Source organism: Nilaparvata lugens, chromosome 7 (assembly GCF_014356525.2).
Source record: "Nilaparvata lugens isolate BPH chromosome 7, ASM1435652v1, whole genome shotgun sequence".
NCBI lineage: Eukaryota > Metazoa > Arthropoda > Insecta > Hemiptera > Delphacidae > Nilaparvata > Nilaparvata lugens.
The window spans coordinates 27294732-27321949 of NC_052510.1; the positions used below are offsets into that span (position 1 = coordinate 27294732).

The following is a 27218-nucleotide window of genomic DNA, read 5'->3' on the forward strand; positions in this document are numbered from 1 at the left end:
ATATTAGTGTAGATATTGGCGTTGGTATTGGTGTTGTTATTCAATTGATGAGTCACACTAGTTCGAAAATCACCCAAATGTTCTTAACACTCTTCATGGCGTTCACTTGTTGCTGATTTCGAGGTTCACGTGATAATTATTTCAATGTTAATGTCTGTGCTGTACCTGTTATCTTAAAATGCTTATAAACTAAAAAGGAAATTTTGATTAGGCTATCAATACAATCTAATACACATGAAAATTATTTCTAAGTATATAATCAATATAAAATGAAATTTGTTAACATCTTATTATACAGTCAGCAATACATATATTGTGAAATATGGAGATATCAATTACAAAATTTCACTAGAAAAAATAATTTCATTTCCATTTATTCATTGTTCAAATATTTTATAAAAAGCAAATTATTCAATATTATTAATCATCGTTTGTTGGATACTATAGTTTATTTCGACTTTTCAATGTTCTAAACACAAACTACATTTCATGACAAAACTTTACTATCAATCATTAAACAAGAAATCATTCAAAACATCAATAATATTTTGCTTCAAAGGCAATCAATATTCATAAGTAATCATCTGCATCTATGGCAATCAACATTATTAATCAACACAAAAATTATTATCTCATTACTGCCTCTCTAAGTCATAACCTCTGTTATTCCTTCTTTAGGCAATAATGGGTTTCCATCTCAAAAAACAATCACATACCAGCAAAATTCTAATCAGCAAACCCCATTAAAATTCTACATACACTCCAGCATCCATTTCAAACGATAATCAATCATATCAAAATTTATAGAACAAACAGTTTTCAAATTTAGAAAAATACATCAATTACAAAAACTTTAGAGAAATTTTAACCTTTAACTCATTTCAATTAATAATATGACAAGATGTATTTATTTAATGAAAACATTATTATTCAAGTTAACTTTCATTAATACATCTCATATATATGGCTACACAATTCATTAATACTTTCAAATTTTAAAGTTTATTTATTATAACAAAAGAATTTATACATAAGAATAGATTTCAGCATGTTCTAAATTGAACCATTTATTTTTTAAATAATTTCATAATTTGAAGACTGTATAATAAGTACAAACATTTCAAGGTTACAATACAAAGATGATCAAGATGGATAATGGGTAAATAAGTTCCCTAAAAAATACAAATAAGAGAAAAAGAAAATTGGGTAAATAAATTTCCTAAATAATACAAAGAAGAGAAAGATTAATTAGAGCCTATCCTACATGTCAGTACTGAACTTTCATAAGGAAGTATATTAAATAAAATATACTACTATGGAATTTTGTAAATTCCAAGTATGACTCTAATTTGTTATAATTGTGAGCTATCACTCCCACAAAAACAACTGGTGAAGGAAAAAATATGTTGACTATTGTGACTGGGTGGAGAGTTCCTAGATGTCTGTAAGGCAATGTGATAGCAGACTCTAGTATCGGACCACAAAAACAAAAGTATGCAAAAGTTTTTACAAACATTTGATGTTGCAGTCTTAAAGTTTTTATATTGCAAACAAGTAGGTCAGATAATCGAGTCCAGCCATATGTGGTTCACGCCCACACCTCTAAAAGAATCACACCTACTTGTCTACCAAAAATCCAAAGTATTGGACAGCAAAAAAAAAAAAAAAAATGCAAAATGGGTTAAAAGTCCAGAAGAAAACTATAACCTAATTACATATGGCTTATGGCACAATATGCAATGAAAGATGAGAACATGGGACATAATTTGCTCTGAAAAACATAATTACCTAATATGATACCTGAAAAAAATAGACATAATTAAAATATGTAATACATGATGAAAAAAATATACCGCAAGCAAACAATTATTTACACTACAATGGATAGATTTTAGAAAAGTTAAGTTTTATCAACAATTTAAAGATTAGGAAAATAAGCTACTATTTTAACTTCCAAAATTATTTCAGAAAAATACAAATTTAAATGACTATGGACAAGATTGGTTAAGATATGCATCATAGAAGAAATTTACTGAACATTACACAAAGACAGGAAAGAATCGAAATTTGAAAAGATTAAGGGCCAAGAAAAATAGGCTACAGGAAAGAAAAAAGACACAATTATGGACTCTTACCATACACTGCGTAGCGATTATGCTATTCTGAATCCCGGCATAACACAGGATTCCTAATCATAACATGGTGCTGGGGAATACCCTTTCATCATGTGATTCACAGTCATCATCTTGTAAATAAGCAACTTGGAACAACCTTTGAATACTAACACATCAATGGTGACTTTGTGTTTTGTTTTCTTCAAGAACATAATTTTATTCATGGGTTCGTTTGTTTCAACAAAGCCATTTTGCTTATAAAAGTTAGTCATGTTCACTTGAGAATGCATTGCATACACCTTTTCAATTCTCAGTTGAAAGTTGAACTCATCAACTTGACTCAAAGCAACATTCATTTTGTTTACATTGTTCCTAACCTCCACAGAAACCTGTCTCATGTAATCATTCACTTTGTTTATAGTTTTCCTAACCTTCAATGTAGCAATATTACTTTCATGATAGTTGACTTTCAGTGAAGACAACTCCCTACCTACTTCTTTACTCAATTCTACTATCTCATTAGGGTTGACTTTTTCAACAACAGTAACTAGGCCTACATTGTCAGAAACTTGAATGAGTTGATCTTGTATCTTAACACTACTATTATCATGCTTCAATTTGTTTTCATCTTCATGATTATCACTCAATGTTTCATGTGCATCTTTCAATAGAAGGTTTATACTAACCTGCTCTAGTCTTATGCTAGCAAATTCTTGCTTCATATCATCAAACCTAGCATTTTGATCTTGTTTCAATTTATCAATCTTAGCATTTTGCTCATCAAACCTAGCATTTTGCTTATCAAACTTAGCATTTTGCTCATCAAATCTAGCATTTAGCTCATCAAACCTAGCATTTTGCTCTTGTTTCAAATTATCAAATCTTTGTGTTAGGAATGCTATAAGATTTATATCATTTTTAGCTCCTACCATACTTGTTTCATTTGATATTTCTACTACTTTCTCATGAATTGTTACATTTGAAACGTTTTCACTTACAGCTACACTATCGTTTGAGTCATTGTTTAAGGTTAGGTCTAAATCTTGTGATTCTTCATCTAAGTTTTGAATGTTTTCACTGGATAAAACTTCATTATTTTTATTGTTCTCCATCTTGCTACTGCGTAAAAAATATTTACTCATTAGAACCTGAACTTTCTCGAACCGATTTCCCACTCAGCAGCATCTCCCATTCATAATTCATCAAGATATCTATCCTACCAATGATTTTTTATAACCAGGGATATATTTTGTAGTTTGGGTCCCACACCAGGGCGTACCATTTGCCGTGCTACCAATTTCTCCTAAATCGGTTGGATAGCAAATTTTCACCTATTAACCTAAGGAAGGTTATCGGCTCCAACGTAATAGATTCTTGGTAAACTATGAATGGATCTATCGCCTATGAATGAGAAATCCAGTTTTCAGAGCAAATGAACTTATAATCTTTAGAAGAATTTTGGCAATACACTACACAAATACACAAAGAACAATATCTTACACGTTTAAGCATCTAAAGTCACTACAAGCTAAATACTTATCCAGTTTATATAGTTGAAAAACAATGGCTATAGGCTTGTATACACAATAAACAAATGATAGACAAAATAGAACACTATAAACTGTTTAAAACTCAATTTAAAACATTAATAATTCACTTAAACAGAAAAATACTCAGAGAGCACAAAATTACAACACACGCAGCCAGCCATATTTTTAGAGAGAAGGAGGAAGCCTAGCTACAAGGAACAGAGCAGAGCTTTGTAGACACTTCAAACCAGTGTCTACGTTACGGACACGTCACCAAAAAATTATAAATTACAAGTTTAGAATTCACATTTTATATTTGTTCTCAATAAAACTTTATTTTGAAACTGTTATTTTAAATTTTATATATCATCTCTATATTATCTGTTAATTTTGTTAACTCTGTTTACAGAGTTTGTTTTTTCAGTGATACCATTGAACATGCAACACAATCATTTACGATAAATTCTCAGTCAAAAAGTTGTCCGTATATCGATGACTCTGATATTTACTATAAAGTTTTATAGATCTCGAATTGAAGATTCGATTCCAATCGAGAAAAAATGTAATATTACAGTATGGGGGCCACAACAGATGGAATCATTCGAAAATTTGAAGAAATTATTGTATTCGGAGAATGTCCTTATATTTCCTGACTTTGATCGCGAATTTATCGTTGCAACAGACGCGTCGAGCACATCGATTGGCGCGATACTTTCACAGCAAACGTATAACGGAGAGAGGCCTGTAGCATTCGCCAGTCGACAATTGAATGACGCCGAGAAAAATTATAGTACTACAGAACGTGAACTGCTGGCTGTTAATTATGCAACAAAACAGTTTCGATGCTATCTTTTAGGAAGGAAGTTTACGCTAGTCACCGACCATGCAGCTCTGAAATGGATGCTAAGTCTGCGCGACCCTTCATCCAGACTAACCAGGTGGGCGTTGAGATTGGCTGAGTTTCAGTACGACGTGGTTCATAAGCCTGGTAAAAGACACTCCAATGCAGATGCTCTCAGTCGCGCCGTAAATGGAGTACAAATAGAAGGATTATCGGAAGATTGTGTTGCAGCCGAACAGCTGCATGATGATTGGTGCAATAAATTGTTGGAATCAAATCTGGGTCAAATAGAGAATGGATTAGTATGGTGGACCAACAAAAACGACGATCCGTCTCACTGGAAATTAGCTGTCCCTAAAACACTAGGAACAACTGTGTTGAAACTGAACCACAGCACCCCTTGGGCGGGACACTCAGGACAAGAGAGAACCGCTAGTCGTGTGAAACAGAGATACTATTGGCCCGCACTAGGAGAAGATGTGAGAAAGTTTGTAGCAGAATGTCATGAATGTGCTCGTCGAAAACTCCCGTTTCATTGAAAGCCCCTGTCCAACCCGCTGAAGAACCAAGTTATCCTTTCGACCTTGTATCGATGGACATAGTTGGTCCACTTCCAACAACCCGGAATGGAAACAAATATTATGTTAGCTTCATCGATCATTTCACGCGTTATGCTGAGGTCATTCCCATCGTCAATCAAACAGCCGAAACAATAGCTAAAGTCCTCATCACTCACATTATAACTCGACACGGTGTACCCAACCGTCTGCTGAGTGATGAAGGCCGAAACTTTTTATCCAGTTTATTTGTGGAAACTTGTAAAATGCTGGGTATTAACAAAATCAGAACGACATCGTATCATCCGGAATGTAATGGTAGAATTGAGCGATTACATCGTACGCTGAACGAGTCCATAGCACATTTCGTAAAAAGAGACGGTACCGATTGGGACACCTGGTTGTCCTATGCCCTGATAGCATACAAATCCACACCTCATGCATCTATCGGTTATTCTCCTCATTTCATGCTATATGGACGAGAAATAGTGCTTCCAGGATCGTGTGTCATACCAGATGAGGTTCGCGGAAAAACTACTGAGTTTCATCTGAAAGAGTTGAAGGAAAGATTCTCAGAAGCATACAAAATAGCAAATGAACGATCTATACAAGTGGCGCAAAAACGAATGAAGCAAGCCAATCTCAGTAGAAAACTTCGGAGTTTTGAGGAAGGAGATTTAGTGTATCTGTTAGAGCCAGCTGTTAAACCAGGAAACTCAGCGAAATTCCACCTTCCTTGGGAGGGACCCCATGTTGTTAGTAAGAAGCTATCCGGTGTAAATTATATGATAAATTTATCGGATGGAAAAAGAGTCATAGTACATATTAATAGGATGAAACCATGTTATAAGAAAATGGAGGTTTTTGAACAAGAAAATGAACCGTTGTCAGATAAAGACATAGCTGGGAATGATGAAGATCTCGATCATAGGAGGAATGAGGAGTTCATCGATTATCGTGCACCCGAGGATGAGGATGACGAACTTGTTGAAGCCGAAGAGATTGAACGAGAAGAGGTGGTAGAAAATATTGAAGAAAATGTCGAGGAGAAAGAAGAAGAAGAAGAAGAAGAAGAAGAAAATCTCCCTAGCCCCGTGTTTGATGAGAGAGAGAAGACCCACTCTACCCTCCAGGTAGAAGTAGAATAGTTGAACGATCACCTTATTTCACTAGAAGTCAAGCTAGGAGTAATGCTTTCGATGGACGTAGAAATTTGCATTAGAAGTTCAAACTAATTATGTTATGACAACTTGATAATTATTGGACAGTTGGATCGAGTAGACTGTTCTTATTATTGAAGAGTCAGGATAATTAGTAAACAAACAAATGCCCCGAGTAAGGCGTTAAACTGCTCATCATCATAATAAAATATATCTCAGAAATGAACAATTGATTTGATTTGATAAACCATAAAAAGTGGAAATTTCTAAACTGCTTTATTTTAAGAATTCAGCGAGCTGAATATGGAACCGATGTGAAATGGAGAAATATGAGTAATCTGAGTAATTAAGTATTTATAAGAGAAATATCAGTGGGATAATTGTGTAATAATTAGGTGTATTGTAAAGATGAGTTGAGAGAGTGATGAATCAGCTTTTAAGTATTGGCCAGATGATGAATTAGAATAGAATTATGTAGTTATATTATATTAGTTGAATGAGAAGATTTTCGACAAGGACGAAAGATCAGCCTTCAAAAGAGATAGAGAGAGAAGTATAACGTTGCTACTTGCAACAATGCAATCTTTCGTCATCAGAAAGACATCTGCGACGAACCTATAGGATTAGTGACAATGGACTATAGAGACTATAGATATACAGTAAGTTGGGTGGAAGGACCTACGGCAACATATTACGAAGAAGAAGAAGAAGAAGAAAATAACACAAACAGCAGTAGCCTTGTTTGTAAACAAAGTTGACCCGGTGAGGGAGATGAATGATCTACTGTTTACGTTATTGTTATGTTGAAGATGAGGAACAGATGTTGAAAAGCAGACGTGTATAAAAATTAGACTATTGTTATTGTAAAGTATTATGAATGAATTAAAGTATAGGAATGAATTATGAAGACAAGGATATTCTGATAATATTGTTTGGTATTATAGGAAGGAAACTATTTTGATGTTATTTACTTGATTGAATGGAATTTTTATTATAGATGATAGTTAATAGATAATTATGTGTTCTTATTGTTAATTAGGTGCAGAAGTACTTGAGAGTAATTTCTATAGAACTTTAGTATTAGAGTTGAAAATGATATTGCTATTACATAAAGGTTGACTAGGACTTTGGAGATGACAGATAGACAGACAAAAGATATTATTTATTTAAAAAAAATGCACTTTACATACAAAGTAATAATCTTATGTACTCATTATCAATATAAAACAACAACAAAGAATAAAAACAACCTCATGAATACAGTAAGCCAAATAAATCTTTAGAAAATGGTCTGCATGGGCAAAAAATGCCTGTGCGCAAACCAGAGTTGCATAATATTATAAGTTTGTTAGAGAGAAAGGAAACACTAATTTTGCTGCATTCAGAATCCTATTTAATATTATTATTACGTACAGAGGATTATTGGATAGCTCAAAAAAAATAATAAAAAGGTTAATTATTGTAATGATGCATACAGATTCCAAGAACAGTAGTCAGGTTGTCACCACCAGCGAATTTATCAGTTAAGGTAGGTATAATTTGTTGTGATGATGTTTTCTGAATTGTCCACTCCCAGCTGTATTAAAAATTTCTTCAATTTCAATTTAAATAAGGATTTTGAGACGTCCTGAAATACTATGTGGTGTGGGAAGTGACGAGCCAAGTTACGGTACAGAACATGTGAAATATAGAAGGAATTTGTTTGTGTAAGGGATCTCTGGAGGGGTATAGCTGTAATACCAGTGTTAACAGCATACCGCGTTTGATGCATATGTGTAATGGGCCCAAGAATATTCATGTTGGAAAATAAATGTATTAAAATGTTTTTAATGAAGAGCTGTCTTACAGTCAGGATCTCACTCTCCTCAAAGAGAATGTTAGTTGCGAAACGAGGATTTTTTTAGAGCTACTTTCAAAATGGCTTTCTGGACAATAAAGAGTGGCTGAAGTACCGTCTTGCAAGCACCACCCCATGCAACTATACCAAACTCCAAACGGGACTGGACATATGCAAAGTATGCCATTCTAATCTCTCTCTTATCCAGTACATCGCTCATCATTCTAAATGCATATATATATTTTCTAAGTCTTTTTTTATGTATTCAATGTGAGCAGACCACCTCATCCTATGGTCGAAAAAAACGCCCAAATACTTGTAGGAAGTGACCATTTCAATACAAGAACACCCACATGTAACACTGAGAAAATCCCCACAGCAGTGAACTTTCAAACTTGATAAATTGTAATCTGTCGTTGGTCTCAATGATATTGGCATAAATTTCGTTTTCGTGGTGTTAATTGTCAATGTATTCTGATCAAGCCATGTTTTTATGTGAAAAAGGTCATTTTGAGCATTTTCCTTAACTTCAACCCAGCTTGGCCCTTTCAAAAATATCAATGCATCATCTGCAAACAAAAATAACCTCCCATGTATATTTACTTTTGATATATTATTTATATAGATTAAAAAGAGGATTGGGCCCAAAGTGCTTCCCTGAGTCACCCCAAAGTCAACCGCCACATCTTCACCCCTGACATCCATCAAGGAAACAAACTGAAGGTGATTTGACAGATAACTCCTGAACCATGAATCTCGCTGTACCTCGAATTCCAATAAGGTTTAATTTATTCAATAATTTTTTCCCATCAACCGAATCAAAGGCTTTTTTTAGGTCAAGGAATAGAAGTCGATTTTCATTCATTCCTTCATTTATGGCTTTGCAAATGTCAAATAGAGCATCAGATATATTTTTATCTTTTCTGAAGCCATACTGACAGTCACATAGAATTCTATTCCTATTAAGATAGAAAATAAGCTGTTTATAATTTTTTTTCACTATTTTTCTAGAATTTTTGAAAAAACGCTTAGCAATCATATGGGACGGTAATTGTTTTTGTCGGTAGGGTCCCCAGATTTGAAGAGGGGAAAAACCTTGGCCATCTGTAGGAACTCAGGGAACACACCAGACTGTAAACTAAGATTAATTAAATGAGTTAGTGGCTTGATCAGAATTGCAATATTATCTTTCAGGAACTTAGCAGAGATATTATCATACCCTGGAGCTGACCCACCTCTGAGACTACCTATGGCAGGCATAATTTCAGCTTCAGTTACAGCCTGAAACTCAAAGTGATTTCGATTCAAATGTTGACTATCATCGACTAAAAGAGGCTCCCCAGAATCTATAGCATCAGCCAGAATTTGGCCGACTGATGCAAAAAAAACATTGAATTCATCAGCTACATTCTTGTAAATCGCTGTTGTAACAGACTGGATACCTGGTAGAAATTTACTAATAACAAAAGAATCCTTATTAATACTTTTTCCCGCCAACTCTTCTATCACTCCCCAGAACCGCCTAGGATCATCTCTAAATTCCATTAGCTTATTTTTATAATATTCAAGTTTAGTTCTTTTCAAATTAACGGTAAGATTTTTTCTAAGCGTGAGATAATGATTTTTCAGAGCGTTATTATATGGTTGCCTCTTCAATTTCCTACTCAATTTATCTCTTTGTCTAATAGCATCAATCAGGTCTGAATTTATCCATGGCTTTAATTTTTTTCTTCTTGACCTCATCGTCTTAGTATTCATACTGGAATCTACTGATTTTTTTATAATTTGATGAAATTTACTAGAACAATTATTTATTTCAAAACGGTTTTCTACCGAATCCCAATCCGCATTCTGGAGAGCCTGTGCTAATAGGCCTTTATTTACAATAGTATAGGTCTTAGCCGATTCAGCCGGTTTTTGTACTGGAAATGAAATATTAAGAGCTATACTGAAATGATCTGTTATTGCAGTATGCAACACGGCCGCCTTCATCTGATCCTGATCAGCGTATCTTACAAAAATGTGATCAATAAGAGAAATCGAGTCACCATCAATTCTAGTTGGCTTATTTATACACTGTACAAGACCAGCACCGACCAAACAGTTCAAGTACCTGTTCGCGATTAGGTCATCTGAGAACAAATTTATATTAACATCTCCTACCAGTAAGCAGTTTTTATTAGAATTTCAAGCATAGTAATAATTTTCCAACTCTTCTAGAAATAAATTAATGTTACTATCGAATGTTCTATAAATTGCTAGGAGAGAAAAGGACTTGTTCAGTATCTGAAAATCCACCGTTAAACCATAAACATCTGCCAATGTTGTTTGATTAACGCTATAATTTATTGTGCTATTAATGTATATAATCACGCCATCATTTTGATTGCGCTGTTTATCAGTAGCTACCAAATCAAATCCATCTATTGGCCATCCCACCGCGCCCCATCTTTAAGCCAGCATTCGGTCAATACTATTAAATCCAACCGTGTGTTCAAATACACCAACTATATACACCAACTATATACACCAACAATTCATCGAAATTTCTAGAAACACTCCTTATATTAGTACATAATATCTTAAAGCTTAGATCCACGGAATCAAGGAAAGAAACAAATTCTTCTGAATGCACCAATTCTGAGCAATTGGAAAAATTTAAACTGTCAACGTCATCATTTGATACTAGCAGCCTAGCCACAGCTAGGAAAATATAAAAAATAAAGTGTAATTATTCATTTTACGATTATAAGTTGATATTGAAAAAGCAAATAAATTGAGAGAGAATATAAACGAGTATAAAATAAGAAATAGATAATAAAAAAGAAGAGAATATTAGGAATATGAAATAATAATTAAAAAAAATATATATATATAGGTGTGGAAAAAAAGAAAAATTATATATAGAATTCCCCGTGCACAACCAACGTTGTTATTTATCAAGGACTGGATTAATATGATGCTAAGAATGAGTATTTCATAAACAAAAACATCATTACTTACTGTATAATAATGCAACAACAAAAATATTAGCCCCCCCATACTACTCAATGATATGCTATTTCTCACACACACATACTCGTCAGTCTACAGGCAAATAATTTCATTTAAACTGAGAAACCCAGTATTCAAAGATTAGCAAGAGAAGATCGAGATAACGGAATTCAGCTCTAATACTTTCTACCAACTTCAAAGATTAGCGGTTCAAAATAGATTCAGTTATCATTAACGATGAAAGGTCCAATAGGTACTATTTACTTGACAGAATAACAAGAGTTTTTCTGCAGGCAGCTATTTCAGCTCCGAGCTTATCCAGTAGCTCGTCTTTCATTTTTGTTAGTAAAATATTTAATTGTTCGACTGGAGCACTACTACTCGTCGCTGAATTTGTGTTTGCCTTAACTGGAGTAGAGTCTGAATTGGCTCGTTGGAGACGTAAAGCACTGGTACACTTCTTACATGACCAAACTTTGCCGGTTCCTTGAAATACATCGAGATCGTTGTCGGTGAGCTCCACACAAGCACCATGGAACATACAGCTGCAATTCGAGCAAGTTATTTTCGATTTCGATGCACGATTAACCTGTTGTTTGCAGCTCTCGCAACTGAATTAGGCTATTAGTACTTATATAGATTTTGCTTTGAAATGATAATTATTCTAGGATTGAGTTTATTTATATTGGAGTTTGAGTTTAATTGGATAAATAATTAGGTATAGATTTGTTAATGTTAGATCAGTAAAAATTGTGAAGGGCTCGGTCGGTTATCCTTTCCCCCAGAGAGCTAGAAACGAACAATTATCTGGGACTGGCACTTCCCGTATCTGTGTGATATCTGTGACTGTTGTGATAGAACCTTACTGACTGTTACACCAGACTTTTAGGTGAAGGTAAAAAGTGTTCCAGACCACTGACTACACTACCAGTGCGAGACTAAAGCAGCCATTCGACAGTGCGTTATGAGCTGAGTCATCACTTGCTACTCAACTTCCAGGATCGAGACCGCTACGCTACCTTCTCTTCCGAGGTGCTACAGTAATGTGAGCCAGGGCTAATCACTCTGTGCCCGATCAGCCACAGACACTATTATCCATCCATCGTGTCTCAGCTCTACTCTTCGGCGAACACCAGAGTTACAAGGAGACGACAACGAGCATACGAGAGCAACAAGGAGGCCAACTCTCCCCTGGACCGATGGACGTGGATGAGATAGCTATCTCCAATCTCATGTATGCTGTGCAGCAGACGGAGAAGCTGCAACCGACGTCGGCCGAGGACAACACCATGAAGTTCATCTGCGGAGGACTGACACTCCTTTTCCTGGGGCTGTTGGGAGCCTACTACTTGTACGAGAGTTGCTACTTCCTGGTATGTGGTCGCACGCCAACTTCACTACTACGATGGGGGCGCGTGCTCTGTCCAGCACACCCGGAACTGGGAACAGTACATTCAACAGTCAAGCCGCCCAACTCAGCGCCCCCAACTGCGATTCCACCAGCAAGCAACTCCATCCCTTTGGTCGACACCGCTCAACCAGTGCAGTACAGCAGAGTGATATTGTGGCAAGTGTGAAGTGAAAAGCAATCAAAAGTATGAAGTGAGAAGCAATCGGTAGGGATAGTCACCCTTTTGCGATGAAGGGGGTAGTGTGACATGGATAGTATTTGATTACTTATTTATTTATTTATTGATTTTTTTCGTGTTTTAGATTTAAGATTTTTCAGGAGAAAAGACTCTGATATTAGAATAATATTTTCGTAGTTGGACTTTAGTGAGAGAATATATAATTTAGTGAGTAAGTAGTATTTTTGCAGCGACAATAAGATTCTGCTAACTTATGTCTAAACTACTCTGAGAACCAGCAAATTCAGGGATATTTGCTAGTTCTCACGGATGAGGGCTCCACGAGGCAAGGACAAGGCGGATGTTTGGTAGCCTGTAGATATTTTCCCAGAGGAACACTGCAGACCTGGCAAGTACCCGCTTGCCGAATCTCGTGAGAACCGACTCTTCCAATAGCAGCAGTAAGGCCTTCTGGCACACTGACGTGGAGAGGGGGAAGTTTTCCGGACGGAAAACCTCCAGTCGTTAAACAACCGAGGTACCAAGCGGATCAAAATTCATACCGTATTGCAAAAAGTTAAGTTATTTTTCCGGCTTTATGATATACGTGAGTGTCCTGTGGTTTGGGATTACAGTGGGAGTGATAGCTGTGGGTAAATGCCATAAATTCTAGCTCCTTATAAAACATTTTCACCCGGCCGAGACCCTAATTAGTAAAACTATTGTTGTAGTAAAATTTCTAGTTAGCAGAATCTTATTGGCAGGTAGTTTTTGTAGGAATAATATTTGGATAAAATGTACTGCATATTTCATTCTTTAAATTTCAAGTAATTGACATAATAAATGAGAAATTCTTTAGGTAATACAATGTTTTTGTCTATCCAGTTCCCATGACTCCCTTGAAGTAGTAATAAGATTTCCTCAACCCCCATCAAGGGCGGTTACAGTAGCATACAAACAAAAACTTATGACGAAGGAAAGTGTATAAATATATGCACAAGGAAATAATCAAGTCAAACTTGGATGTCCAGGTTAGTTATGTAGGCTATTGCTTGTGGAGAAGCTGCTATTAAATCATCTAAACTGCCCTGATAGGCTCGAATAGCACAATGTCGGATGATATGATTCATTGTTTGTCTGGCCTCTCCACTATCACAAGCAGGGGAGGACAATCTATCCTAGTCACTAAGAGATGCTCTACATCTTCCGTGGCCAGTTCTAATCCTGTTGATTACTTTCCATGTTCGCCTTGGCAGATCAAATCCAGCCACATTCCTCACAACAGAATACCCTAGACTCACACTGAGAGGCGCTCTATCCATCCACTCTTCCTCCCAGCTATCAGTGACAGAGAAATTCTCACGGTCTATCTGCTCAGCCAAGCGCATGGGAGGGCGCCTTGACCTCAGCCTGTTACCAAGCTCCAGAAGATCTCTGTGGATTGGGAGTGCTCTGTAATTTTTACTTTCCTTGCCCTATTACCATAGGTAAGGAAAGTATTGCTTTCCGAAAAAAATTAAGGTATCCCAATTTCTAAATTTCTATACGTTTCAAGGTCCCCTGAGTCCAAAAAACTGGTTTTTGGGTATTGGTCTGTATGTGTGTGTGTGTGTGTGGTGTGTGTGTGTGTGTGTATGTGCGTCTGTGTACACGATATCTCATCTCCCAATTAACGGAATGACTTGAAATTTGGAACTTAAGGTCCTCTCACTATAAGGATCCGACTCGAACAATTTCGATCAAGTGCAATTCAAGATGGCGGCTAAAATGGCGAAAATGTTGTCAGAAACAGGGTTTTTCGTGATTTTCTCGGAAACGGCTCCAACGATTTTGATCAAATTCATACCTAAAATAGTCATCGATAAGCTCTATCAACTGTCACAAGTCCCATATCTGTAAAAATTTCAGGAGCTCCGCCCCATCAATGCAGATAGATTCCCAATTATCAGGCTTCAGATACAATTGAAACAAAAAAAATCAAGTGGAGTAGATTGAGCATGAAAATCTCTACAATTAATGTTCAGTAACATTTTCACCTAAAATTGAAAATAAGCTTCAAATTCGAGAAAATGTGATTATTCAATTGCAAATTATTGTTGATTCTATTAAATCATTCACTATGAAGAGATAGAAGACCTCATGTGTGTCTCCAGCGTTATTGCCCTGTCACCAGCTGGCTCAAATATTTGAATAGTAGACTTGAGATGCGCGGGAACACTAGCGTCAGTGATCAATTTTCATAACGGCAAGGAAAGTTGTGTGAGTGCGCCACACCAGATTTTTTATCTTATCATGGAGTGGCCGTAGTCGAGTGGATCAGATGCTGGTTTTATGATTCAGAGGCCCGTGTTCAAATCCCGGCCTGGGCAAGATATTTATCTCGGGCCACTCCCGTGTTTCGGATGGACACGTTAAGCCGTCGGTCCCGGCTGCCTAAAAAGCAGTCGTTAGGTCATGTCAGAGGCCCTGAAATTGATCAGTTGCGACCTGAAAACTCTGACACCAGACCTGAGCCAGCCAGGTCACTCGATATTATTATTATTATTTTTATCTTATCATGGTCACGAACGAGAGCAAAAGATCTCTGCAGCCCTGGTGGAGCAATGTTGCTGAGAACTGGCAACCAATATGTGGGGGTGTTTCTAATGGTCCCAGAAATAAGTCGCATGGATTTTTTCACTTGTTTGTTGACTCTATTCACATGGGCACTATTCATCCAAACAGCTGCACAGTATTCATCTGTGGGGTATACTAGTCCCAGGGCAGAACAGCGCAAAATTGTTGATGATGCACCCCATGTTGCTCCACAGAGTTTTTGTAGAATATTATTTCTTGTTTTCAGTTTCTCAGCAACATTATGTAGGTGATTTTTGTAGCACAGAGTTCGGTCAAGCGTCACACCAAGGTACTTGAAAAAGAAATTATGCTGCAATTGCGTGTTGTCAAACCTCACATCCAGTTTTACCCTAGCCTCCCTATTATTCAAGTGAAAACAGCACACCTCTGTTTTTTCATGTTAGAGTGTAGCCTCCACTTGTGGAAATAAACTGAAAGGGAAGATAGGGTTTCAGTGAGGCTCTTTGATTTTGTCTTCATACTCTTGTCTTGAGTGGCCACAGCAATGTCATCAGCATACATGAAGATCCTTGATGGTATGCTGGGAAGATCCGCTGAGCACAAGTTGAAAAGGAGGGTGGGCAAGATTGAACCCTGTGGTAATCCATTATTTAGTACCTTTCTTCTGTTCAGCTTATCATCCATAAGTACTATGAAGTATCTGTTCTTCAGCATGTTATTTATCAATTGATGATTTTTAGGCTAGGTAGGACATGCAGGAGTTTGAAAATGAGTCCCTCTCTCCACACTGTATCATAAACAGCACTCAGGTCCACAAAGGCAATAGTTGTTTTTAATCCCTTTTGGAAGCCTGCCTGACATGTCGTTAAAGAGAGAACCTGGTCTGTACAACTCCGGTTGCTTCGAAATCCTGCCTGTTCAATCGGTACATGCTCTAATATTCTTCTACTTATCCTATTGTAGAGAAGCCTTTCTAGCACTTTGTAACTCACACTCAGCAGTGCAATTGGGCGGTAGCTTTTCACATCATTACAAGGCTTGCTAGGCTTGAGAAATCATTGGACAGATGTAGATCCTCCACAGTCATAAGCTCTTTCAGTCCATTCCTCACCTCCGCTGCATGATCCAAACAGCCAGCAGCCCTAGATTTTTTGACTATTTGTTCTGCCACCTGATCTGAATGGATAGGGGAGCTCTGATGCGTAGTAATTCTTGTACTGCCCAGTTTCCTGAGAAGACTCCAAGCCCGGCGGCTGGAATGTCTGAAGTCCATCTCCTCTTTTGTCTGGGACCACTTCTTTCTATGTGCTTCATTCAAACTGTTAAGGAGCTCTCCTGCAATTCGTTGGTCATTTTTTCTGGAACTACTTATATAGATGGTCACTTTCTCTAATCCATCCTGGAATATATTCCTTCCTAAAACCTCTTGGTATATGTTTCTTTGCAATTGCAATAACAAGTACTTTAAACTTTTTTTAATTCTCATGAGTTGGAGGGATCCAACGGATATATTTATTCCGTTGTGAACCCATTCCAGTTAGCATTCTTGAAATTCCACCTTGGCCATTGAATTGATTGAATACGAGGTATTTGTAATCCAGTTTCAAAACGAATTGGTCTGTGTTGACTGTGTGGGAAGTCAGAAAGAACCCTTCGTCTAATAGGGTGATGTTGGCCACTACTGTCCACCAAAGCAAAGCAAAGATCGGGATTTGACTCACTATTCCAAGCAGCAGAGCAGAAACTTGCTTTGTCCTTAGCGTCCTTAGCATCAAAAATAAGCTCTATGTCATTATCCTCTGCCCATTCAATCAGTGCTATTCCATTTGGACCATTAGCTAGATACCTCCAGGTTCCATGGTGGCTGTTAAAGTCACCAATATATAATGCAGGGTGAACATTCTTCCTGAGAACATGAGGAGGCCAGGGAGCCCTGGAGGCTTATAAACATTTGTAATACTCATGTCTCCAATTTTTACAATCACTTGATGGATCCCACTGTCAATGTTCACCTCAATACAGGTAGCATTTTGGATTCCATTCTTTATGTAGGTGGATACTCCATAAGCATGGTGATAAGTAGCACCAATTACTGTAAATCCGGAAATTCGTCCTCTCTGGAACAGTCTCTCTTCATCAGCTATGTGCGTTTCTTGAACTAACAGCGCATCAACTTTTTTCTCAGCTAGAAGCCGAGATAGTCACATTTTCCTCTGCTAATACCTTCAACATTTATCTGGCAGATTCGAATTATAGGCCCTAGATTCCTTGTGTAGCTCTGATAAGAGGTGTTTCTAAAACTCATTTCTCTACTTCTTCTTGTGTTAGTGTGTGCTCTAATATTGACCAGAAGGGCAAAGCTAGTCTGGTCGCCAACCGAACTAAGACAGTGTACCATAATTAAGATGATGGGCTTTATTATGGGAATTGTTAGAAACTTCACAGACATTGGTTTAATCAATATGCTGTATCTGGCTTTGGTGAGAAGTATACTCTAGTATTGTGCAGTTATTTGGAGTCCATATCAAGAGGTAGTATGAAGAACTAGTAGTATCGAACGCATTCAAAATAAACTCCTCAGATTCCTGTATTACTGTAAATCCGAGAATTCGTCCTCTCTGGAACAGTCTCTCTTAATCAGCTGTGTGCGACTCTTGCACTAACAGTAGGCTATATCAACTTTGTTCTCAGCTAGAAGCCGAGATAGATAGTCACATTTTCCATGTGAAAATGTTGAACATTTTCCAAAACATTTTTCGTATGAACATGCATGTTGGACTATTCTATCTTCCATAAGGTGCCTGAGAGTCAGTTTTCAAATTATACCATTCAAGAACAGAATAGATTTTTTATCATTGATATTTCTCTTCAAAATATTAAATAACTATTTAGACCTTCCAAATATAATAGAACTTCTTAGTAGCCTACCTTTCTTCCGTTAAATTAACTTAGATTAGATATGTTTTTGCTTTGGATAGAATATGCACTGTACATCATACACAATTCTTCATACTAAAAACTGTTCGAGACAATTGATTGAATCCGATTCTAGATATATTCTCTGACAATTTGCAAAATTTTATAAAAAATATATAATCAAGCTCTCAAATTCTAGATGTTTATTCAATTTTGCTGACCATAAATGCTTTATTTTAAATTTCTTTTCTATTTCTTAAAGTTGGCTTGCTATCTAATCTCTTCTTATTTATCAGTTATTCTTTTTTATTTTATTTTGTGTTTTGTTATCTTCTATTTATAATGTTTGTTCTCGACTATTCTATTGTTATTCTTTCTTATCAATTTAGTACTGTAAGTGTGAGCAATCGATATTCAATGAGGTTTGTTTTGGCATAAATACACTGTAAGTCTTTATTTATGTTATAATTTTCTATTGGTGTAGTAAATAAATGAAAATGTATGTATTCATTTTATTGTCAATTGAGGAACGGTTTTGGGTTCAGACTGATGTCTTCTCCCGATCATAAAGTATTGTATAATATTATGATTTTTGGCTCTGTTTATGAATAAATAAAATATCATAAAAATTCAGTGGGATTAAAATTTAACTTAGCATTATTGTTTGTAGAAATGTGAGCACTTTTATTATCTAGTTGTCAAAATTTCTGTCGATTATAATATTATTATTATAAACACTTAACACTATAGTGAAGTTCATCGCTAAACATCTATAGCGTCGTAAACTTTTTACGATTTTTTACCTGATTTTATCAAATGCCGGTAATTAATTAGCGTTGACTTGGAATAAGGGAAGATAAAATTATTGTAAAATTTCTTCATTTTAATTGTTTAGTGGAATTGTAAATTATATATAGCAATAATGTTTGTTTATGTTTTCAGACGTGGCAAAGAAGATGGACCCATGAATTACATTCTAGACAATTTGTACAATGTATTTGATCATCACCTTGGAGAATTGTCAACAGAAATGCAACGTTACTACGAAATGTGTGCTGTATTTCAAAGTGATATCAATCTGATGACTGAGGTAATTAATACATTTTCATGCATTGTGAATTTCAACGGGTTATCTAATTACTACGCAACCTAAATTTCTAAAACATATAAGGGTGAGAAATGTATTTCAGTGGAGGCTGCAATGATAACCTTTTATGATATACCTAGCAAATGATAATGTCTATTTCAGAATTCCAAGAACTTTAGAGCTTGTACTTGAAAAATCTGTAAGAATGTATCATGAAATCACAGCTTGCGAAAAAGCCTACTTATGGCCAGTAGTGTCATTTGTACGAAAACTACATTAAAAATTGTTTTTGGATTTGGCGAGGATAATTTATTGTCAATTGAAAAGCATTTAAAAAATTAAAATTTCATGTTGAATTTTGTGTTGAAGAAGATTTGCCCTACCATTGTTCTACGGTTCTAAACTTTGTCCAGATGTGATTGTCTACTAGGAGTTGAAGCGTGGTAATCGTGTTATTCATTGTTCACTGCAGTCACCTCACAGAAAAGGTTGCTCTCAAGAAAGTTGCTAATGTGAACAGGCTCAATGTCATGTCAGAGTCCCTTAAATTAATCATGTGAGACCTGAAAACTCTTGACACCAGATCTGAGTCATCCTGGTTACTCGTCATTTATTTAATGTTCTAATTTCTAATATTGATATTTTACAGGTTTTCACTACGATCTGGTCCATGAACGAAATGAAAGCGATGGTTGTGCTCGATGAGTTTTATAATAAATCGCTTATTGGGAAAAAACCAAATGCTCACATTGGAGGACAGCTGGTGTTTGGCATTCATGATGTTTGTTTATACTATCTGAGAAACAGAAAGAAAGATGATATGAAGGTATCTCTATTTTGCACTAGGTTCTAAGCATTTTAGAAATTCAATAGTATTTTTACTTATTTCTGATACTAGGTGTTGAATACGCTTCTTACTTGTTTGTATTCTATTTTAAGTGCGATTTGAACCCATGACCATGAATGATTCCCCATTTTTTGAAAATTTGGATGTCATATAATACAGTAAAATCTATCTACTCACTAGATGTGCATTGCATAGCATTGCATGACATGCTGTGTAGTAGAAAATACTCCATAATTCAAATTTGAGAATTGATTTAAGATTTATGTATGTTATTTAAATTGATGTTGGAACAAGAGAGCTCTCTCGGTTACATGGATTCAATACGTTCCATACAATACATTTTTCAATTTCATGAGAAATTTACTTGGATGTTTCATAATATCGGACTCGGACTTGTTGTTGCAGGCAGTAGTAAATAGGTTGTTGTAATAGTAGTAAATAAGTCATTGGGTGGAAGCAAGCAGTGTAAGGTGGGGGTGACCTCGGTTCCAGGCTATTTACTATGTATACTAACACCCTGCACAAGTTCAGCTTTCCCCTAGTCTGTTGCTTATCAATGTCTCAATTGACTGGGCTACTGTAAAGTATTTATAATAATTCAAAAAATGAGTTGAAAATTCCAAGTTGATTGATTAAGGCATTCTAAAGTCATAGCAAACGGACGACTCAAACCGTAAGTTAAAATCAAAACTTCGAGAAATTTCTCGAATTTCTACACTTGTTCAACAGTGTTTTTTATCACTCATCGATTTTACTCTGTCTTTATTACATTGCATGATTTTACACAACCCACAATTTACTAGAAACTAGAGATCTATTGATTGACTGAAAATGTCCTATTTCCTGTTTAGGAATTACACAATGAGCTGATCGATAAGTACAATACTAAGTGTGGGGGAGAATTGTGGAAGCTGCCTGTGGATAATTACATTCACTTCTACTTGGGTTATCATCTGGAGAATGCAGAACGGCTGGATCTGTTCAGTCTGTTTGTGAATTTGCAATTTGTTAGTGCTAAAATAAAAGCAGTGGGCACAACTGATCTCCTTAACGATTATGAGAAGTACGAGAAGTATATCGCCACAAAGGTGAGTAAAATGAATCAAAACTAGAGTTATGCCTTTTTTTGGTGCGGAGTCTCTTGCAGGAAGGTCTCACCTAGAAGTTCGTTAAAATTCAGGTGGGTTCTTAACCACCGAATTCTATTTCTTAACGCATCGTTTTTAACGAATTTTTGTTTCTTTAGTTTTCTTGCTTGTTCATTCCTGATCGGTTTGTTCATACTGATTGCACATATTGACGACCAATTTGTCACTTCTTGAGCTGTCCTCACAATCAATGAAAATCACATAGCATTGGACGTCCCACTAGTATTTGAAGAATACTACAAAGAATAGAATGTATTCCTTACACATGAAGGTATCAGTCTTCGAACAAAGAATAGAATGTGTACCTTATACATGACGGTAGGTATCACTTGAACTCTGAGAAGGTGCCAAGCCCTCAAGCTGTCATTGAGGACGAGATGTACCACATGCATTCAGTGACAAAGTTGACTGTCAGCTAGACTCTAGATTCTTTAAGATGAAGCAATAATGTCAAATATTGACACCAATGACTGGGGTTCCCAAAGAAAAATATTATACAGGGCTCGTTGTATACAAGGCTGTAGTGGTTGAATGATTACTAAAATCCCACTAAATCCAATCAAGAAAACACTGCAGACTACAATATTGTAGTGGTTCAAGTAAACAAAATATTTGCGAAATTCATTAACTTTGTTTCATTAACTTTCGTAACTGCCTAACGTAATGTGCTATTCCAAATATATGTCTAGACCAGTTCAATAGAGTAACAAGTAATGATTTACGAATTATTTCTTTAACGTTTACAATGTAACTCTTAATTCACTTCAAATCAGTTATAATTGTCTACTGCAAAAAGGTCACACCATACTCTAAATGCATTTTTAGAATAATAATTGGAATATTGAATTGCAAAATGTATGGTTTTATAACTCTACAATATATTTCAAAAATTTGTAAAAAGATTACTATAGTGGAATCATGGAGCTTCCTATTTACTTGTTCATTATGTCTCTTCATAAACTGGTGATTCTTTGCCATCCTGAAGTCAGTCTTTTTTTCTATTTTTAATCATAATAATAAAGACTAAACAGTTCCATCAAACATTCACCACCGTAAATATAGCAAAATGGCGCAAATCTACAACATAACTTTGATTTTACAGGTTGAGTATCTCAGTATAGTAGATTTGATTATTCTCTGTTATAGAAGATTTTAAGCAACGCTCAGAATATCGAGTAATTTTCCTGTGATTCAAGGATACATATTTTTGCAATGATTGCAAAACAGTTCAAAGGTATTGAGCAACAGCGTTGCTATGGCGTTTGCAAGATCGCGATGATGCTTATTGACTACAGCACCTGTAATAATCTAGAAAATTGAAGGTTATTTCATTTTTACAACTATATTGCATTGCTGTTTTGGAAGCATGCGCACATTGTGTTTTTGTTGTTTAGCACAGCATTTTTTTTAAATTTGAAATTAAATCACATTGAATTTACATCCACTTCTCTCTCTTGTTGAATGATGACATTTTTCATCCAATAATAATTTTCTATTGAAGTTGGTCCGGATAGTGAACAACTAATTCATAGTTTGCTGCACATTGTATAAAATGTATCACTTTTAAAACACTGACTATTTTTCATATAATGACCTTTTTAAGTACTCAATGAAGTTCCATAAAATGTTTTTGATAACTTTCGCCTCGAGTTCGTAGTTATCATTTCTATTGTTACCGAGGAATAATATTATTAGTTCCTGGTCTTAGTTGGGTATTCGGGGATTAAGGATATTTCAAATTATGTGAATATCAAATAGGAATTCAGTTACTCCCTCACCTTTCCTGTCAATCAAAAAACTAATACAAAATAAGCTAATTTCGTGTTATAATGCTTTATAGTCAAAATACCTACTCATACTCGCAAACACAATAGCTCATGATGATATTTATCTATTCAGTCCATAATGCTTTCCTATAACTATTTTATGTCATTATCAATGTTGTTGAACTCTTTTTATGCCTAGGCCTATATTCTATTATTTTGATCTGCTTCAAATTACACCAGAGGGTTGCTTTTTTCTTAGTTTCAGTTTGTTGCGTTCTCCATATGGTTTCTGTTTTTCCTATTTTTATTTCATATTGTTTCATTGTGGCTTGTGGATTAGTCATGTGTGTTTGTTGTGCATTTCAAGTGGATAAACTTGTATATTTGAATCTTTTCTTATAATCAATTTAAACAATTTGTGATGTTTCTCACTAAAAATTGTAAATTATTTTTGCTCTGATTTGTTAGAATTAGAAAATTCTTCGTTCTCATATTCTTGTTCTTTGTTCAACAGGACAATGAAAATCTATTTGAAGAGCTAAAAACGTTTGTCAGACATTATGGACACATACTTCATCAGAGTGATGATGTTGACATAATTCAGCTGGGTTTGCAACAGGAAGAATCGTCGGCCATATTTGAATCAGCCAGAGCTCTTGCCCAGAAACAGCCCGATAAGATATTTTTGAACTTTCAGTAAGTTATTCTTTTATTTATTATCATATTATCAAATTTTATAAACTAGTTGAACGAGCGAAGTGAGGTCTAAGATTTAAGTCGACGGTTTGGCATTTCTCTTAATGTTTAAATGTTTGAATGTTTATATGTTTATATGTTAAGCATTTACAGCGAAGCGCGGTAATAGATTTTCATGAATTTTGACAGGTATGTTCCTTTTTTAATTGCGCGTCGACGTATATACAAGGTTTTTGGAAATTTTGCATTCCAAGGATAATATAAAAGGAAAAAGGAGCCTCCTCCATACGCCAATATTAGAGTAAAAATCAGACTATAGAATTATCTATATATATATATAAGCAAAATGGCACTCACTCACTGACTGACTCACTCACTCACTCGCATAACTAAAAATCTACCGGACCAAAAACGTTCAAATTTGGTAGGTATGTTCAGTTGGCCCTTTAGAGGAGCACTAAGAAATCTTTTGGCAATATTTTAACTCTAAGGGTTGTTTTTAAGGGTTTAAAGTTCGTCTTTTAGCATGTATATTCTTGTTCTCCCAATCTCTTAATTATAATTGAAATTTCCATATCATATGTTACTATAGAACTATAATCTAGATAGAGTACCTCTTCGAAACAGTTGTTAACTGACAACTAATAATTTTGTCAGGTTGGCATTAAGTTGAATTGACTTTGTTAGGTTGGCACCAAGTTGAAGATTTAAATGCATTTATCGCGGAAAAATCGATTGGGCACTGCTACTTCAATCTTGGCAATATTATATTACTAGCAGTCAGGCTCGCTTCGCTCGCCATATCCGTTTAGCCAGATGTTTAGTCTGGATCCCTGACTGGATCGTCCTAACATATGATAAAAATGCTCAAATGAAAAATGCAGGCGAGCGAAGCGAGCCTGCTGATCTCATTCTTGGACGATCCAGTCGGGGGTCCAGGGGGCGGAGCCCCCTTGCTAGTCGGATATGGCGAGCGAAGCGAGCCTGACGGCTAGTTCATCATAAATCAGCTGACAAGTGATTACACAGATGTGTGGAGAAGCCAGTCTATTGCTGTATTTCCATAAGGTCTATAGTTTCAATCAGGTACTTGTGGATGAGAATACTGCGTGAGGTCTACTGTTCACAGAACTTCTAGTAGAACTACTAGTACCACAAGTACCTGATTGAAACTATAGACCTTATGGAAATACAGCAATAGACTGGATTCTCCACACACGTGTAATCACTTGTCAGCTGATTTATGATAAATAATTCTATAGTCTGATTTCTACTCTAATATTGGCGTATGAAGGAGGCTCCTTTTTCCTTTTATATTATCCTTGAAATGCAAAATTTCCAAAAACCTTGTATATACGTCGACGCGCAATTGAAAAAGGAACATACCTGTCAAATTTCATGAAAATCTATTACCGCGTTTCGCCGTAAATGCGCAACATAAAAACATTTAAACATTTAAACATTTAAACATTTAAACATTTAAACATTTAAACATTTAAACATTTAAACATTTAAACATTTAAACATTTAAACATTTAAACATTTAAACATTAAACATTTAAACATTTAAACATTTCAACATTTCAACATTTCAACATTTCAACATTTCAACATTTAAACATTTAAACATTAAGAGAAATGCCAAACCGTCGACTTGAATCTTGGACCTCACTTTGCTCGGTCAATAATACAATATTTCTATACTTAGTTTCCATCAAATCGGCCAACATTAATCAAACGTGACTGACATTTCAATCCCGTGGTCTGTTACTTGGAAATAATATTGTTTTAATACAAAAACAGCTGACTGTACGGTAAGTTCTGTAATGTAAGTTATGTAGACCCAATTTACACAGAATAGACGGCGGCATACTAGAGAAGACGTCAAATTAAATTAAACGTCATCCCGCATTTTCCGAGGTTAAACATCGGATCTTCGAGGAAGTGGCGTGCCCGTTCTAGTATACCACGTTTATTTTGTGAACATTGGACCATTTATTTACATAGTAGAGACATGGAAGGGACAAAAGAATGCGCCTCATCTCTACTTGACGTCCTTTCTGTGTTTTCTGAGTTGTTTCTGTATTAAGGGCTTCTCAACTTTCATAAACTCTGCAAATCTCTGGATTCTTTCGTTTATTGGTGATATTATTTATAATAATAATAATTGTTGGGGAACAATTGAGTGAAAACGTTTATCATGGTTGATTGAGAAGTGAAGAATTATAGCTGAACAAATGTCATATTTATCAACGCTTAATCTTATCGTGCTTGTGCCTGTTCTGTATTTTATTTCATGTAACTCATGATTTTATTTTATTCAGTTGCGTTTATGTATTTATGTCTTCTTCTTCTCAGCCCTTTCCCACTCAGGTGGGGTCGGCGTATCAGGCCAGTCTTTTCTAGTAGTCACGGTCATGGGCTCCGTTTGGTGTTATTCCCTTCTCTACAAGATCAAGATCTTGGCGATATAATTTCTCATTTCTTCCTAGGTCTTCCCCTATTGCTTGTGCCTTCATCATCCAAGTGGTCGATCTTTTTTCTAACATAATCGTCCTCCTTTCTCTCCACAGGTCCGTACCACTACAGTCTTTTTTCTTGTATTGTCTTTGATATTAATTTAACCTTCATTCTGTTTTGTATTATTCCTTTTCGGATTGTATCCCTACTAGTTACGCTGCAACTCCACCTCAGCATCTTCATTTCAGTGACCTCCAGTCTGTGTCACTTGCCTTTTTATCTGCCCAGGTCTCCGCTCCGCATGTGAACGCGGGCCGCACGAATATTTTATAGATTTTTTCCTTCAATGTTTCATCTATTCTTCTATCACAATGCATTCCAGACATTCTCTTCCAATTTATGCAGGCCATATTCACTTGATGTGCTATTTCGTTGTCCAGTTCTTCGTCTTTATCAATGGTTGAGCCCAGGTACTAGAATTTTCCTACCAGATTTAAAGTTGATCCCTCGAGCTGTATAATGCTCATCCACAGGTCCAAAGTACAACGACTGTTTTCGTTCTATTTATTTTAAGACCCTTTTTCCTCCAATGCTTTGTGCCCATGTTTTTATGTCTTTTCTTGTTAAAGTTGGTTCAGCTTCAGCAATGTCAAAATTTTTTCAGTTTTCATCTTGTTACATCAAAGAAGGAATATTTATTTTATTTTAAAGAAATTTCTACTTTTTGCAGGCCAAAGCATAAACATATGGAATGCAATTCAGATAGTTTGAGCTTCAAAATTAAAGGGCACGTGAATGTGGCTTGTTTCTCGGACCACTTAGACTATGCATTTTTAGGCCAAAGCGACGGAAATATAAATGTAAGTCTACATTTTTTATCTATTAATCTTACATTTCGCTTTTCAAATTATTCACACAAATTCAATTCATCAACTTGGAAAATTGTAAGTTAATCAGTTTATTAGTTCAAAAGTGATAATGCGTCAATCGTGTATTCCCTATCCCTTACATTACCGGGTTGGTGAAAATTATGGAAACAAATTAATATTTATTTACAAAGATAATTTAACAGTAGGTTTCATTGGGGATCGTATACGAATTGAAAAAACTAATTTTCTGTC

The 27218-nt window shown here is 35.7% G+C and overlaps 1 protein-coding gene across 1 annotated transcript in view; it reads left to right on the top strand.

Annotated features, from left to right (window-relative positions):
* LOC111053786 (apoptotic protease-activating factor 1) overlaps window positions 1-27218 on the top strand; it is a 195388-nt gene that overhangs the window by 102513 nt on the left and 65657 nt on the right. Inside the window, exons 8-12 of the mRNA XM_039431890.1 lie at window positions 19036-19183; window positions 19830-20006; window positions 20879-21115; window positions 23456-23637; window positions 26828-26957. Of these exons, the coding sequence (XP_039287824.1) occupies window positions 19036-19183; window positions 19830-20006; window positions 20879-21115; window positions 23456-23637; window positions 26828-26957 (874 nt within the window). The remainder of the gene's footprint in view (window positions 1-19035; window positions 19184-19829; window positions 20007-20878; window positions 21116-23455; window positions 23638-26827; window positions 26958-27218) is intronic.